At 45.5% G+C, this 16,819-nt stretch overlaps 1 protein-coding gene across 2 annotated transcripts; it reads left to right on the forward strand.

The window, feature by feature from the left end:
• Positions 1–5,605: 5,605 nt before the first annotated feature.
• On the forward strand, positions 5,606–15,954 carry anxa6 (annexin A6). 2 transcript variants are annotated; one of them, XM_083891732.1, is made up of 25 exons: positions 5,606–5,734; positions 6,694–6,751; positions 8,437–8,521; positions 8,657–8,751; positions 8,889–9,002; positions 9,081–9,171; positions 9,254–9,333; positions 9,441–9,497; positions 9,938–10,031; positions 10,253–10,348; positions 10,435–10,493; positions 10,636–10,758; positions 10,846–10,904; positions 11,163–11,241; positions 11,860–11,941; positions 12,044–12,138; positions 12,288–12,401; positions 12,858–12,948; positions 13,028–13,107; positions 13,228–13,281; positions 13,383–13,476; positions 13,590–13,685; positions 13,802–13,860; positions 14,458–14,595; positions 15,532–15,954. In XM_083891732.1, the coding sequence occupies exons 2-25, from the start codon at positions 6,749–6,751 to the stop codon at positions 15,589–15,591; spliced, it is 1,998 nt and encodes a 665-aa protein (XP_083747858.1). In that variant the 5' UTR covers positions 5,606–5,734; positions 6,694–6,748; the 3' UTR covers positions 15,592–15,954. The 2 variants fall into 2 exon arrangements, with proteins under 2 accessions (XP_083747858.1, XP_083747859.1); XM_083891733.1 differs by having other exon boundaries at positions 14,458–14,580.
• Positions 15,955–16,819: the final 865 nt, after the last annotated feature.

Raw genomic sequence — 16,819 nt, forward strand, 5'->3', positions numbered from 1 at the left:
TTTTCCAGGCAGCTGGACTCGGTACACTACTTCACCCAGCCGCTCCACCACCTCGCAAGGCCCCACCCAATGACAATCCAACTTGGGGCACCGACCCTTCTTCCTGCGTGGGCTGTACACCCAAACCAGCTCCCCGGCTTGGAAGTGTCTCCCCTTTGACCTTATGTCATAGTTCCTTCTTTGTCTCATGCCCGCTTTCTCCAGCTGGTCTCGGGCAAAGGTGTGGGCAGACTCCATCCGATCCTGGAGTCTCCTGGCGTACTCTCTCCCTGGAGGAACAGCAGGGGTATCAGGGGGTTTTCCAAAGGCCACCTCCGCCGGTGTCCTTAGCTCCCTCCCCAACATGAGGAGGGAAGGTGTGCATGAGGTGGATTCCTGAACAGCAGACCTGTAGGCCATGAGGACGAGGGGTAGGTGGGTATCCCAGTCACGTTGATGCTCCGCAGTGAGGATTGCCAGCTGCTTTGCCAGGGTCCTGTTGAACCTCTCGACAAGGCCGTCACTCTGGGGGTGCAGAGCTGTGGTCCGGGTCTTATGCATGCCCATACGATCACACATGGTGGCAAAGACCAGGGATTCAAAATTCCTCCCTTGGTCACTGTGGATGGTTTCTGCCGCCCCAAACCTGCTGAACATGCCCTCTACGAGAGCGTCAACCACTGTCTCTGCTTCCTGGTTTGGTATTGCATATGCCTCAGGCCATTTTGTAAAATAGTCCATGGCGACCAAAACGTACCGGTTGCCTGTATCCGTGCGGGGAAATGGGCCCATGACGTCCACAGCTACTCTTTCCATGGGAGCCCCCACTGCCTGTTGCTGAAGTTGTGCGCGGGACTGGTCTGTGGGGCCCTTGTAGGCCGCGCAGAGGTCGCAGCGGCGGCAAAAGTCCTCCACGTCCCTTCTGGCCCGCCCCCAGTAAAATCCCTGACGCAGCCGGCGGAGTGTTTTAGCCACACCAAAGTGTCCCGCCCCTGTGGTCCCGTGGGATGTTCTCAGCACAGCGTCTCTCAGTGAACTGGGGACTATCACCTGCCACTTTTCCCGTGGCAGGCTCCTTCCATGCTCTCTGCAGTACCCCATCTCTCACTCTCAGCGCATCGAACATTGTCCACAGTCCTTTTGTTGCAGTGGAGCTCCCCATCACCCCTTCCCAGGGGGGCCTCTGTCCTGCTTCCACCCACTGTCGCACTGGTTGTATGTCCCTGTCTTGCCCCTGTTGTGTCTGCCACTCAGCCACGTCAACCATCCGCGTTTCCCGGCAGACTGGTCCAGCCTCCTCGTGCATGGGACATGCCTCCCCCTCGATAAGGAGCTCTTGCTCACGTGCTTCTCTCCGCTCACAGTATCGGCATCCCCCCAGGGCGCAGGGGCGGCGGGACAGGGCATCTGCATTGGCGTGGCTGGCTCTGGCCCTGTGCACCACTGTGAAACTATAGGACTGAAGCATTTCAATCCAGCGAGCAACTTGGCCCTCTGGTTCCCTGAAGGACATCAGCCACTGAAGCGCTGAATGGTCTGTCCTGACAGTGAAGTGGCGGCCACACAGGTAGTATTTGAAGTGCTTTATTGCCATCACCATGGCAAGGAGCTCTCGGCGTGTGACACAGTAGCGGCGCTCAGCCTTGTTGAAGGTTTTGCTGAAATACGCCACAACTTTCTCTCCTTCTGGCCCCGCTTGAGCTAGCACCGCGCCCATGCCCACATCGCTGGCGTCTGTGTCAAGAATAAATGGCAACATGGGGTCAGGGGGAGTGAGGATGGGGGCCTCTGTCAGTGCCTTCTGGAGAGAGTTGAAGGCTTGCTGGCAATGTGGCGTCCAAGCGAAGCCCCCTCCCCTTTTCAGCAGGTGGTACAGAGGGGCAGCTATGCAGGAGAAACCTCGCACAAACTTCCTGTAATATGAGGCTAGGCCCAGGAAGCTCTTCAGTTGTCGTTGGTCAGTGGGTGTGGGCCAGTCTCTCACTGCATGCACTTTCTCTTCCAGTGTGCTGATACCTTCTCCCCCCAGTCTGTGGCCCAAAAACTCCACCTCCTTCCTCATGAAGCGGCACTTTTGTGGGTGTAATTTCAGGCCCGCCACCGACACTCTCTGCAGCACCAGCCTCAGCGACTCCAAAGCTGTTTGGAAGGAGCTCCCATGGGCCAGGATATCATCCAAATACACCAGACATCTCTGCCGGGGGATGCCAGCAAGCACTCGGTCCATGAGTCTTTCAAAGGTGGCTGGGGCATTGCACAGGCCAAAACTGAGGACCCGGAACTGCCACAACCCCCTATCCATACAGAAGGCGGTCTTCGGTCTCGCTTCAGGGCTGAGGGGCACCTGCCAGTATCCACTCCGCAGGTCAAGTGAAGAGAACCAGGAGGAGCCAGACACCAAGTCTAGTGACTCATCGATCCTGGGTAATGGATATGCGTCCTTTTTGGTCACACTGTTCAGCGGTCTGTAGTCCACACAGAATCTCATCTTGGGGCTCCTCTTTTTCGAAACCATCACCACCCCCGAGGCCCATGGGCTGTCTGACGGTTCGATAATGCCAGCTCTTTGCATCTCTTCCACCGCTCTGTCTGCAGCCTCACGGTGAGCCATGGGGAGGCGCCGGGGACGCGTCCTGATGGGCTGCGCATCCCCAGTGTCTATTTCATGCTGTACCAGGTGTGTCAAGCCCACTTCATCATCTGATAGTGCAAAAATATCCATAAAGTCAGACAACACCTTCCACAGCTCATCCTGTTGCCATTGCTCCAGGTTGTCACAATTCTGTCTCCATATCTCTCTCACTGCTGCCAACCTGTCCGCCCCCTCCACCGTAGTTGACTGGGCTGGGGGGGATGTACATGAGTGTGCAGAGGGGGGCTGATCGTTGCTGAGGGCATGTTGAACTAGCGGCAGGGTGCTGCAGACTGGGGAGTTGTTGCCATTTTCTGGGCTTTTTGAGTCATAGCAGTGCATCTCTACGGCTGTCCCGACCAGGAGGTGCGGCTTCAGGGACTGTGAGGGGGGTGTCATTCTGATGGTGGGGCCCCCGGGGAAGGTCAATGTGTTCTCCCCTAGGTCGAGCAGGCAGCGCACAGACCTCAGAAAGTCCAGCCCCAGTATACAGGGGTCCTGCACCTGCGCCACCCACACTGAAAAATCCACTGGCCGACCTCCGACATCCAACGTCACTTTTCCCTTACCAAGCATAGGGGCCAGCTCACCTGTCACTGTCCTCAGTTGCACTGTAGTCTGCTCCAACTGCGTCCCCTCAGGAACCACATCTGGTCTCATCAGCGTTGCTGTGGAGCCTGTGTCCACTAGGGCGGTACATGGGGCCCCACATATGGTGACGGGAACGTGGCAGAAATTCCCAGCATGAGTCCAACCCACCACCATCGCAGATTCTGTGTTCTCGTCCTCCTGTGGGGTGAGTGGAGCCCCTCTGCCCCAGCTGCGCTGCTGGGCCCCCCCTTCTCTCGATGATGCAGCATGGAACATAACGCCAGGGGCCCGTACCGTTCCATCTATACGGGCCCTGGTCCGTTTCCCTGGTCGTTCGACCGTTTGGGGCACTGTCTGAGGAGATGGCCATGTTGTCCACATCCCCAGCAGACCAGAGGGCGTTGGCGAGGGCGTGTGGCACTTTGCGGCAAATTTAGGGACACAGCCCGGATCAGTTCAGTCATTTCATCGACCCAAGCAGGCTTTACTTGGGCTGTGTCAGCGCAAGCAGCAGTTCTCACCACAGGACCACTCTCTCCAGGGCCGCTGTCAATGGTCCCGCCCTCCACAATCTCTCTCTCTAGAGCCAGCTCCAAAGCCTCGTGAATGGAGCGGGGATGGGCAAGCTGAGTCTGGATGCGCAGCCCCCTGGGGGTTATGGCTTGGATGAACTGGTCCCTGGCAAGCTCTGTTTGTACCGTAGGGGGCATGTGGGCATAAGCCCTCCGGGCTAGAGATTCAATGTCATTAGCTAAGACACGGAGGGGCTCCCCAGGCCGCCTGCGTCTGTTGGACAGTTCAGAGCGCAGGAGACCGGGCTGTTCACAGTGTCCAAAACGTCTCTGTAGGGCTCCAACAAGAGCCTCATAATCATTTCTCTCTTCTGGGCTGAGCAGTAAAAGGCATGCTAGTGCATCATCTGTAAGGCATAACGCTAGCTGTAGCGCTTTATCACTCTCTGACCAGCCCGCAGCTTGCGACAGTAGTTCAAATTGGGCATGAAATGCCTGCCAATCTGCCTTACCAGAGTACTTAGGTGTTTTACATGGGGCACTGTTATTCCGCCATACAGGTTGCACGTTCTCTCTGCCATACTGCTGTGGTGGAGCCGACGTGCAAGTGAGGAAGTCGTCCTCCCGTCTTCCGCGCCGTCGGGGATCAGCGGAGCCCATTCCCGCGTCATTGGCCATGCGCCTCGCCGCCAGCTTCAGGCGGGTCTTGGTTTCCGCGGCGCGCTCCCACTCCTCCGCCAGACCCTCCGCACGGCCGAAAGTGTAGCTCCCCTCTTCCTCCTTAACCTTGGGCCGTGCTCCTCTCTCGTGCGGCATTTCCATTGTCATTACAAACAGCGGCTCTGCTCCGTAGGTCCGCTAGCCGGCTAGGCTAACACCGGAGATCCAACCAGTCCGTCACTTTACTTCTGACACCAGTGTAACGCTCACCCCAGTGCGGCAGCGAAGAATAAGGAGGCGACGACTGGATGGTAACTTCTGTGCATTTATTTAGGCTTTAACTCCGATCACTGTCGGCCGTGACCACGCCGAACACATTAGCCGCACAACAACAACAACGTCCCAACTCTCGTTCTTTTCCCCCCCTCTCGCGAGGCCATCTCACCCCACTAAGTCTCAATTGAACAACATTGACCCCTGCTGGTAACATTAGTGCATAACACTCAACGACATAACAGGAACACATTAACTCTGCTCATTACAGTATTTACTATTGTGTGGCCACAATTTAAAAAAATCTTTTGACCATGTCATGTCCGGGGCTCTACGGAAGAGGATTAGGGCCACGGAGAAAAAAATATTTCTGACTTTAATCTCAGAATTCTGACTTTATTCTCAGAATTCTTACTTTATTCTCAGAATTCTGACTTTATTCTCAGAATTCTGACTTTAAACTCAGAATTCTGAGATTTAAGTCAGAATTCTTAATTAAAGGGATTAATTAAGAATTAAAGGGCTCTGTACTTCTCTGTATATGTATCAAATATATTTAAAATTCACATTTCACATATTCCACATTCCACAATGACATGTCTTCCCAGGGCAAATTACGTCACTTCCCCCCATTCACGTGTATTCAATTCAATTGTAGAATTTCACTGTGCTAATTGTGTATTTGAAATAAAGATACAGTATCTACATGGTCATGTTTACATATCTTCAATACATGTTTAACTAGTCATACTATTGGTGTAAGTATCTTGAACACAGGGAACACATAGTGAAAACCTTCGGATATTTTAGGATGGTTTAATTGTCGATATCTGTTATCGATTATCTGGTATGCGTGTGATGCTAATTGCTAATGCTAATTCAGATGCTGAACAGCCATGTGCGCGCTCCACGCACGCGCACAGTACACACACACACACACACACACACACACGCAAGAGCGCCTCCGCAGACAGTCGCTGCGTCACGGAGGAGAAGAGCTAACGGGACAGGCTGAGTGTGAGACACACAGAGACACACAGACGGACCGTGTTAGCGGGTACAGAGCACAGACAGACAGCAGAATAAGGTGAGCTCGTTGTGTTTCTCCCTCACTTTAACGTCAAGCTGCTTCTTGAAAACCCGCTCGAGACGCACCGGTAAAGTTCGCTGACGCGTCATGAGTTTCTGTGCCAATGAGTTGCAGCTGCAGAGCCAGAGCTGCTGGACAGACTCTGTCTCTGCTTTCATTCAGCTTTTAAGTTAATGTGAGAAACAAATAGATACGTGGACCTGATACTTGTATAATTCAGAATAAAGCCAATACAGTTGAGGAATATCTGTATCTGCTATATAACCTGTGAAGTTTGCTCTACAATATGAGGTATATGAGGAGGGTGTGGCTCTGTATTGCATGTATATGGAGGCCTAGTCCCCCAGACCTTGATTATGACATGAAGTTAAACTATGCATGCTATTTTTAGAGAGCTTCTCTTCTGTCTTAAACAAGCAGTACAGCATTTAAACCCAGCATGGCCCCCCTGTCCTTTTCTCTCTGAAGAGTCCTAAAGTCTGTATATATGTGTTTCAAAGTGATATGGTCTGGTTTTTTTCTTTCATTCATTCTCTTCATAAATCCATCTTTTAATTCTAAACAGTGAAATCTGTGTGATAGCTGAGCTTGTTTCTCCAAAGCAGGAGAACCTGCATATGCCTAAACACATATAAAGGCCGCATTATATAGGCCTGAGTATATGAGAGAGGAAAAAGTGACTAAACAGTTTTTCTGCCAGTTGGTGTTTTTGTAAAATCCTTCCTCAGGTGAATTTGAGGACACGTCTAACAGTAAATGTTCTGTCTCTGCTGCTGAGCGGTGGTGCTCTCGCTCAGCAGCAGTGATCACTTATCTGGGGGGCCACACACTGAACAAACCTGAACAAACCTCTTCAAAGGCATTTTATCCCAAACAGTACTAAAGTCCAGTGAGCAATCTACATTAACATGTCTCTGTCTCCCTGTCTGTCTCTCTTTCTGTCTCTGTCTCTCTAGGCCCCAAACTATTGATTCCTGCACAGTGTTGACACACACAAGACCAAATATAGAGATGGTAAGTGGACCAGACCTTTCTCATCTTGCGTTTTGTGAGCCTGATATTATATCGCGTTGCAGCGCAGATCTCGTGCCCATAGAACATGGATGGGTTTGTTTACCATTGAATGAGGTGTGGGACAAAAGTGAGGCTGTTTTTCTTCCACCTGCCACCACGCGAGTCCTCTCCATCATAATGGCAGCAGTATAGGGTGTCGTAGCCACCACCCTCACCTGCACGTCTAATAGACACACCTGACTGCATCTTTCCGGAGTTAATAGCTTTGAAGAATTATTTAAACCTTGTAGCAGGTTTCAAACTTTATTGTCCACGCTGTAAGTCAGTTGCTCTTAATTGTGCTCTGGAAAACTGTAGCTAAGGCAACAGAAGAAACAAACTGCACCCGGTGAGGAAGGAAGTGGTAGAAATTTAATTTAGCCCTCACAATGACATCCTCATCAAGTGTCTTTGAATAAAAGACATTATTCTTGGTGAAGAGTCTGTTGCTCTGGGCTTGTATTTGTGGTCCTGTTGCTATGTGGGTGTAGCACTCCAGCTGTCGTGAGGAGTGATGGCTGTTGTAGTGGAGCAGAGGTTCAGAGCATGTGCAGTGGACCCTCAGACGAGTGGAGAGGACACTCTGGCTTTCTGCCTCAATGCAGCAGGAAAATTTACAACAACAGCTGCATTCAATCCTTTTGCCAAGTTTTGCTGTTTTTCACAGTGAAGGAGGCATTTGTAACACTATATTTTTTTTTATTTATGTAAGCAGTATCTCCATGTTTTACAGCATAACTTTACATTCTTTACATATCCAATGTTTTTTTGTAAATGTTACATTTGAGGCATTATGTGTCAGGTGCTCTGTGTGAAACCTGACTCCGCACTACACCGTGCAGTCCTCCCCCAGGCCACACACACACTGCATGCTATGTACAGGAGACAGCAGTGACACTTATTTGGAAACCTCCTAATGAGGCCCAATGCCAGTAACATGCTTGGCTTCAGAGTGGAGCCCTCCCTGGTCTGCAATGGCAGACATGGCCTCGCCTCCTGTCACAGTGAGTCCACTACTCACACCCTGAGGAGATTCACATTTGACCTTTTTCTCAACTACTTGAGCAGTAGTCCAGAGTGAGTCGTCTCCCTCCAGTCTTCAAAAGTTGTTGAATGAGTAAACCAAATCAGAATAGTCACAAAATCTTCACCTTTGGCTTTAATATTGAAATAAGTAATGGACCAATTGGCTAGTGTGGCAAAAAACAACAACAACAAAATTGACTCTATTCCAAGAACTAGGGTTCGTGTGTGTTTTTAACCACACATTTTAGTTTATTTCTCCTGAGCTGTGGTTAGCATTCTCACCTCACTAACCACAGCCACGTTCCTATGTCAACAACAATATGACACATAACTACAGTTTAATCTTATTTCCCAACACGTCATTGCTCCTGTTTCAGATGCACTGGGGTAGCATTAGTCGTCATATGTTTATTGTCATTCCAGCTGTATACACAGCACACAGTGAGGTGAAATAACAGTGCTACATAAAACGCAGTGCATACTTTAACCATAAAGGGTAACATAAAGTGCAGGCTCTAACACAGTAACAATATTGAGAATACTAAAGTCAGACCTCTAACACCACTGTGACTGTTGAAATGTCTCACCTCTGAAAAACACAACAACTCTTTCTCTTACAGGTGTTCAGAGGCACAATCACAGATGCTCCAGACTTTGACCCCAGCGCTGATGCTGAGGCTCTTTACACTGCCATGAAAGGCATGGGTGAGTGTTTCACTACATCCTGATCTTTGCTGTTTGACTTCCTCTGACTGGCAATGATGATCCAATCATACATCAGTGTATGACTTTGATGAAGCAGATGTCCTTTTTTTGACAGTGTTGCCTTGTGTTCCTCAGGTAGTGACAAGGAAGCCATCTTGGATCTGGTCACCTCAAGAAGCAGTGCACAGAGGCAGGAAGTCATTGCAGCATACAAGTGCAGCTTTGGAAAGGCACAATAACCTCCCATTATTCATCTTTGATAAAAGAGAAAACTGATTTTCTTTTAGTAATTTATTTGTTTTTATGTTGACTTTCCATATTGTAATACCCTACATAGTTACACAAAAATCTAATCTTTTTTCACTAGGACCTGATCGAAGACTTGAAGTATGAGCTGACTGGCAAATTTGAGCGTCTCATCGTCAGTTTGATGAGAACTCCAGCCTACCATGACGCCAAAGAAGTACACGATGCAGTCAAAGTGAGACATTAACATCATTTGTTCCTCAGTCACATCCAGTGAAGCTACTTTGTATTAAAGTTTGTTTTCTGTTATTAGGGAGCTGGAACAAACGAGAAGTGCCTGATTGAGATCTTGGCATCAAGAAACAACAAACAGATACATGACATGGTTGCAGCATACAAGGACGGTAAGTCATGTTCATTTGAAATAAGTAAATCATTTATGACAATGTGTCAGCATTTGTAATTGATATGTGTGTTTGTCTGAAGCCTATGGCAGAGACATGGAGGGGGACATCATCAAGGACACTTCAGGTCACTTTAAGAAGATGCTGGTTGTTTTAATGCAGGTCAGTTCACTCATGAAATTATGCAGTCAGATATGAAGTGACTTTAACCACTGACTGACCAGCAGCATTGTTTGAGTCTGATGCTGAGTGTGTTATAATATTTTCAGGGGAACAGAGATGAGTCAGGAGTGGTGGATGCAGACTTGGTGGATCAGGATGCACAAGTGAGAATTTGAATATATATAATATTGGTGTTTAATGACTTTAAAATAAAGACTGTTTGGTTTCTGTGGCCTTAGAATCAGCCTTATGTATGTACAGTACTTAAGGTAAGGGCCTTGCCTATGGAGGCTGACATGTTTCCACAGCAGCCCAAAGGTTTTGCATTTTGAAGAGACAAAAAAGAAAATTCCAGGGAGAATGGAGAGAGTTGTGAAAAAGAGTGTGCACCCTCTCTGGTATGCAAAGGTCACCATGGTTCCCTGACACATGTTTACACAGTGGACCTGTGAAAAGTCATTGAATATTTAAAGTCACTGTAAAAGGGAAAACAAACGTGTAATGTTTGAAGAAATAAATGGCAGTTCATCTAAATTTTATTGACATTCTTTTCACAATCTGCTGACCTACTGTGTGTCATCATGTGTTTCCTCCTCCTGCACAGGACCTGTACTCTGCAGGAGAAGAGCAGTGGGGGACTGATGAGGCCAAATTCATCATGATCCTGGGAAGCCGCAGTGTGACCCACCTTCGCATGGGTGAGTGCAGCTAATAGGGTTTTTAACATAACAACGAGACATTCAAGACATCCCCACTCTGTGACCTCTGTTAACCAACATGTTGTATGAGTGTAATTGTCACGTGATGAGTTGTTGTCAGATTTTAACATGGTAACACTCCACTTGGATTACTGAGGCCTCTTCTGAACATTAGATTATTAGACACAAAATGATTAGCTGTCTGTTTGGTGTTTGTTTAGTTTTCGATGCGTATGAGAAGATCGCAGAAAAGTCCATTGAGGACAGCATCAAGAATGAGTTATCTGGAGACTTTGAGAGGCTGATGCTGGCTGTTGGTAAGTAGCACTCAACACAATGACTAACCCTAACCCGGTGCTGGGAAATGTCAAGTTCTTAATGCAGACCTCTTTTTGTATCACAGTCCAGTGCATTAGGAGCGTTCCCATGTTCTTTGCCAAGTGCCTTTACAAGTCAATGAAGGTAAATACACACCATGAAAACATCTGCCTCCCGTAAACACAGCTATTATTAGACATCCTTTATTCTTTACTCAGTTTGCTTAGGACAAAGCATTGTCACATTGTCCTGCCCCTCACCACTTTTCCTCTCCTTCGCCTCCAAGGGTCTAGGGACAACGGACGACACCTTGATTAGGATCATGATTTGTCGTTCAGAAATAGACATGTTGGATATTCGGGAGTTTTTCCGCCTCCGATATGAGAAGTCACTTTACAACATGATTAAGGTAAAAAGAAAAAAAAAAGCTATGTAGATTTTAAAATGTCTTCTAAATTCAATATTTGACACTTGACAAAATGTTGGTGTTTTTCAGGATGACACGTCAGGAGATTACAAGAGGACTCTGCTGAATCTGTGTGGAGGAGATGATGAGTGAGTTCCAGTTGGGCTGCAAACAGCAGCAACAACCAAATGGTGGTGCTAGATCACCACATTTCAGGAGTTAAAAGATGAGAAGTTTGTTTTTACAGTGATGGAGCGGAGATGAATGAATTGTCTTTTTGGTAAAATTGACATTTGACAAATGACAAAAAACAAGCAGCAGTTTTGTTTATAATTACACTTTTCATATACCAGTGGAGTTTTTGACTTTGCTGAGTATGTTGTGCTGTGTCAAACTCATCATTGCAGCTTAGCTGGAGAGTTCTTCCCTGAAGCTGCTCAGTTAGCCTACAAGATGTGGGAATTAAGTGCCATGGCCAAAGTTCAGGTTTGCGCCCCTGTTTGCTCTCACTGTAGATGTGTCATTGCATGTTTGGCTTGGCAGTGGCATGCATCATAATTATCTGCTGGCCACGCTATGTTCTGCTTCTCGCAGTGCCATATACTGTGTTGATAACTCTGCCTTGAGTGCACAGTGAACACTTTGTCTAACAGAGGATAGGTTCAGAATGCCACTCACTCACTGACATGCAAATATTTTTTGTTGTAGTGTGCTCACAAAGCCATTGTGTGCTTCGTTCTGTTCCAGGAGCTGATGAATGTCAAAACGATCTCAGCATTTTTGTCAACAAAAGGCCGTCTCACTAATGCTCAGTACGATTGTGCTTCAGCCTACACACCTTTTCAGTGTTGGTGGTGTCGTAGCCTCTAACCTCAAGGACACAATCCCCCTCAAATATCCATTGACTATTATCATAGAGCTTAAGAGTGTTATTTAGCAACTATAAAGTAAACTATAATAACTATAAACAAATTCTAAACCATTATGTGATAATTAACATTTTGCATGATTATCACTGTGCTTACGGGTCTGGTTTATTTATCTGTGTGTGCATGGTAATAATAATAGTGTATAATAGTGTAATAATCTCATCCAAATTTCCAGCTGAGGCCAACACTTCAACCCTCAGCCAATTTTGACCCTGCTGCTGATGCACAAGCACTGAGGAAAGCCATGAAGGGATTTGGTATGCAGCTGAAAACTGAACACACTGAATTTACTCTGCTACTGCACCAGCACTAAAACACATTTTTGACTACTTTACCTCTTTCTCTTTTTTTATCCACAGGAACAGATGAAGATGCAATTATTGACATTGTTGCGCAGAGAAGCAATGCTCAGAGGCAAGAGATCAGACAATCATTCAAATCTCTACTGGGGAGGGTAAGAGACATGAATTATTAAAATGAAATAGAAATCACTGAACAGCTTCACTTTTAGTGGCATGTAAACATTTGTTACATAAAATATACAGTGACTTTTTTGTTTCTATGTTGCTGTTTTGACGTTGATGTTTCCTGTTTGATCCTCAGGATCTAATGAAAGACCTGAAATCGGAACTGTCCAAGAACTTAGAGAGGCTGGTCATTGGGCTAATGATGACTCCTGCGGATTTTGATGCCAAAATGATGAGGAAAGCAATGGAGGTAGAGCTGATGCAGAACACTCGACACAGAAAGTGGACATAGTCAAATATCTTTAGACTCCAGATGTTTATTACATGTTTAACACTGACTGAATTTCCCTCTGGAGACATTTTACTCATCAGACAAGAACAGTGCAGAGGAATGTGCTTTTTAGCCATCATAGATACAAAGCAAAACACAACATCAAATCAATACCAGTTTTCTGTATTTCATACTCTTGAATGACCACGAGTGCTGACCATCACTAAGATACAAATATAACGTGAATGGAAATGAACAGAAATAGCAGAATATGGATTTTTGACAGTACGTGTGAAGTGGCACAGTTCACACATACTCACACGTACCCTCCAAACAGTGTGGTTTGGTGCTTGTTTATGTGGTTGGTTTCATGTTTGGCTTCTTTTGTGAAGCTTTGTGATAAACATTGACTTTAATAAATGACTTTATGAACAGGGCGCTGGGACGGACGAACACTCTCTCATTGAGATCCTGGTCACCAGGAACAATGAGCAAATACTTGCCATGAATGCCGCTTATCAGGACGGTGAGTGCAAACCACAAAGATGGTTTTAAAGTCACTTTTTGTCTTGGCAAACTTCAACATGCGATGTGATTGTACACAGCCTATAAGAAGTCTCTGGAGAGCGCCATCCAGTCAGACACATCAGGCCACTTCTGTCGCATCCTTGTTTCTCTTGTACAGGTATGATTATCATCATTAAAAACTTAGACTGTGTTTAATTTTGAAACAGAGAACAAACATATCTGAACTACTGATTAGTTAGTAGTTACCAGGTTTACGTTTCACCTCTATTCTGTTCAGGGTGCGAGAGAGGAAGGCCCTGAAGATGTGGAAAGAGCCAATGCAGATGCTCAGGTGATTTGGTTTATGGCTGTCATCATTGATTGTGCTAAAAGGGTGAAAGAAAAGAATGGTTTGAAATGTTTGTTCTTGTTTTTTTCCCCTGAACAATTCAGGAACTTGCTGAGGCATGCAATGCCGACTCTGATGAAAGGGAGATGAAGTTCATGAGTATCCTGTGCACCAGGAGCTTCCCTCATCTCAGGAGAGGTAAAGGATAAGACTCAGTGAGCAACTAATTTGAACAGTATATATACACTGTATTTTATATACGGTTTATACTGTATATAATTATAATAATTAATGTTTTTGTCTATCCACAGTATTCCAGGAGTTTGTAAGATACACCAATAAGGACATTGAGCAAATTATCAAAAAAGAAATGTCTGGGGATGTGAGAAATGCCTTTTTTGCTATAGGTAATGAGCAACTTTGATGTTAATTGTTATACTTTATATATGTCAAGTTTAAGTGCTGGCAACATATATTCTGTGACGTCTCATCAGTCCCTGCTTGCTTTCTCTTTGCCTCGCAGTGCGCAGTGTGAAGAATCAGCCCTCTTATTTTGCAGACCGTTTGTACAAAGCCATGAAGGTATTTATTCACCATGCTTTTAAATATAAACAAATGTCCGTCAGGTTCAAAACAATATATCAAATGAGTTCACCCAAAGGTGATTAAGCCTGTCAGTGCCATACGACTCTCTGTGCCTCTCAGTATAGCGGTGTTTCGATCTCTTGTCACCCATTGACATTTCTGTTTAGTAAAAAACAACTTGCAGTTGGAGGCAGTAGCAACATTGAGCTAGTAAAGCAAAACTGTTGGGCTTATGAATGAAAACACAAAGACACGTCAATGAAAGGTTTCAGAAGTGAATTCTCTTGACCCCACCCACCTGTGCTGCCTCTGTATACACACAAATGCTCTCTTAGTCAGGTCTGATTGTATTGCTTGGCAGAATAACGTCCACAACAAAAATTACACACTGCAGCTTTAAAATATAGTAATTTTATGTGATTGTATAATTGTAGCTGCAGTCTTATAGTTCGGAAGCAAGTAATAAAGTCATATTGCATGTTATACTTGTGATTTTGTTTCTTACACTGTGTATTATCATTGCTGCTGAGACCGTAGCAGCTACTGTAGCAAAATCAGACACAACAAAGCATCAGCTGATCTCGTACTCTGCAGGGCCTTGGCACAGATGACAGAGCGCTGATTCGCATCATGGTGTCCCGAAGCGAGGTCGACCTTTTCAACATTCGCAAAGAGTTCAAGGACACACATGAAGTCTCCCTCCATGAATTCATCCAGGTAGAAACTATGATTGTAAGTCTGTGTCTGCTAACACTGTCATGTTTGTCTCTGTGGAGTTTACGTCCTGCTCGGTAACAACTGTGTGTGTGTGTTGCACATCTTTCTGCTGCTGCTGCTGCTGCTGCTACTGCTGTGGTGGGGTCCTATAATCTATAGCTTCCTGCGGTGGACTATGGGTCTGTAACCACTGCGCTGCTCTAGGAATTTCCCTTGTGCTTAACTTCCTCTCTGTACCGCTGTGTGATTGGTTGACAGTCGCAGTGACAGGAAGTACCCAGAAACAGTTCTATAATAATTTGCAAATTAAAACGCCGTGACACCAATACAACGCAAACAAGTAGGGTGCATTTTCAGATTACGCAAGAGCAAAGTTTCAAATGTAATAAATAAAAATAATGCGTAGCGAGTGTGTGCTCTGAAGTGAAATAAAAAGTTTGATCATTTTTACATTCAATTTTGAGATTTTGCAGAGCAAAAAGTGATAGTCTGAGGAATACTCTCATTCTTATAAATTAAGTTGTACACAAATTCCTTGTCTACACTATTAGTTGTACAGTACAGTACAGTACAGTATAGTTTAGTTGTATACAATTGAAATCAGTACATGAGTATCAGCTGATTTAAAGGGTAGTAGCTATTTAAATGTAGTTCACAGCAAGAAAGTCACCAATTCAGTCCCAGTCCAACCGAGGGTCTTTCTGTGTGGCTTCAGCATGTTTACCCCGTGTGTGCATGTGGGTTCTCTCCAGGTACTCTGGCCTCCTCCCACAGTCCAGAAACATGCAGATTAGATTAATTGGACACTCTAAATTGAGCGTATGTGTGTGAGTGAATGATTGTTTGACTCTGATAATGATTAAATGAACGATCGATTGACCGAGCAAACATGAACAGTGTCACACGAACTGAAGGTTCCTCTCTGTGTGTGTTTTTGTCGTCTCTGGTCAGAGTGACACGTCAGGAGACTACCGTAAAACCCTGCTGCTGCTCTGTGGAGGGGAAGATTAAACCGTCCATGCAGCTTTGTTCACAGGCTCCTGTGACAAATCACGAGTCACAGAGTGAAACTGTGGCGTTAAACGTCAGCATCTATTGTTCTCAACTGCTGCCACTCCTTAGCCAAACAGAGTGGTCCGTGACCTCCCAGCCCTCCATGCCAGTCTTCTGCTCTAACCTTGGATCATCCTGGAAATCTGGATGATGTCTTTCTTTTTTTTTACAGAGTCATATGTAACTTTACGATGTCCTAAATATCACTTGAACACCATATTTCAGACTAGTAAGTGCTTAAGCAGTGCCTTTAGGTTGTTGGCAATCCAATGATTACTGTGATTATAAGCTGTCAGATCAATAAAATTAAATTGTCTCTACTTTTTTCTTTCTTCTTCTCACTGTTTAAATGTAAAAACAAGGTCAAACTTGTTTTCAGCCTTTTAACCACTCTGCTACCTATTACAGATGACCTACCATGACTGCACATATCTATACATATAAAACTAAAATAAATACAACTTGTTTTTGTTTATTGACTGGACCGGTATACACGTCAAGTACAAGACAGCTGTCTGTTCTCGTCAGTGTCTCAGTTCACTGCGTATGTGTGTGTGAGTGCAGCTGTTGTTTGGCCATCTTTGAGTTAAAAGAGGAAAGAAGAAAAAAACGTATGTGGCGAGGAAATCCCCTACACTACGCCAAAATCCAAGCAACAAATAGAGTCTGCAGCAGTCAGTCACACTCTAGTTTTATTGGCACACCCAAACCTAAAATTGCTCCATTTGCTGATAATTATAAAAGATGAAGAGATTACTTCAATAGGACATTGGTAAAATGCAGTGGTGTCAAAACATACACTTGTTTGAATTTCCCTTTTGAGTGCAGGGGGAACTTTGTTCAGAACAATCTGTACAGCGTGAACTAGATAGTGTACTTCACGTATTTCAAAGCTGTTGCGTCTATTGGCTGCAGTCCTGTCTTTTTTTTTCACTTATATTCTGCATGATCATGGTGGACCATAAATGTGATCATGCATGTACTACACTGTTTATACAAGTTGTTTTACATTAGGGGAACTTTGCACATCAGCTCTGGCTGTCATGTCATATAATCAGCTCATGCTGACATGCATTGATGTGTGTAGTATGTATGCACTGCAGGTTAAAATTATAATGCACAAATATAACAACAAATTTCTATTTCCATGTGTTGTGTTACTTGCTAAGGCACCATGCAGCTGGAC

This window comes from Microchirus variegatus (assembly GCF_963457635.1).
Source record: "Microchirus variegatus genome assembly, chromosome: 6".
In the NCBI taxonomy this organism is placed as follows: domain Eukaryota; kingdom Metazoa; phylum Chordata; class Actinopteri; order Pleuronectiformes; family Soleidae; genus Microchirus; species Microchirus variegatus.

What these genes read in the sequence shown, in the direction of transcription:
- anxa6 (XM_083891732.1), top strand. An exon ending in TCCTTGTTTCTCTTGTACAG is followed by an intron (nt 13,108 to 13,227) that starts GTATGATTATCA and finishes TATTCTGTTCAG; the next exon opens with GGTGCGAGAGAGGAAGGCCC. An exon ending in GAGCCAATGCAGATGCTCAG is followed by an intron (nt 13,282 to 13,382) that starts GTGATTTGGTTT and finishes TGAACAATTCAG; the next exon opens with GAACTTGCTGAGGCATGCAA.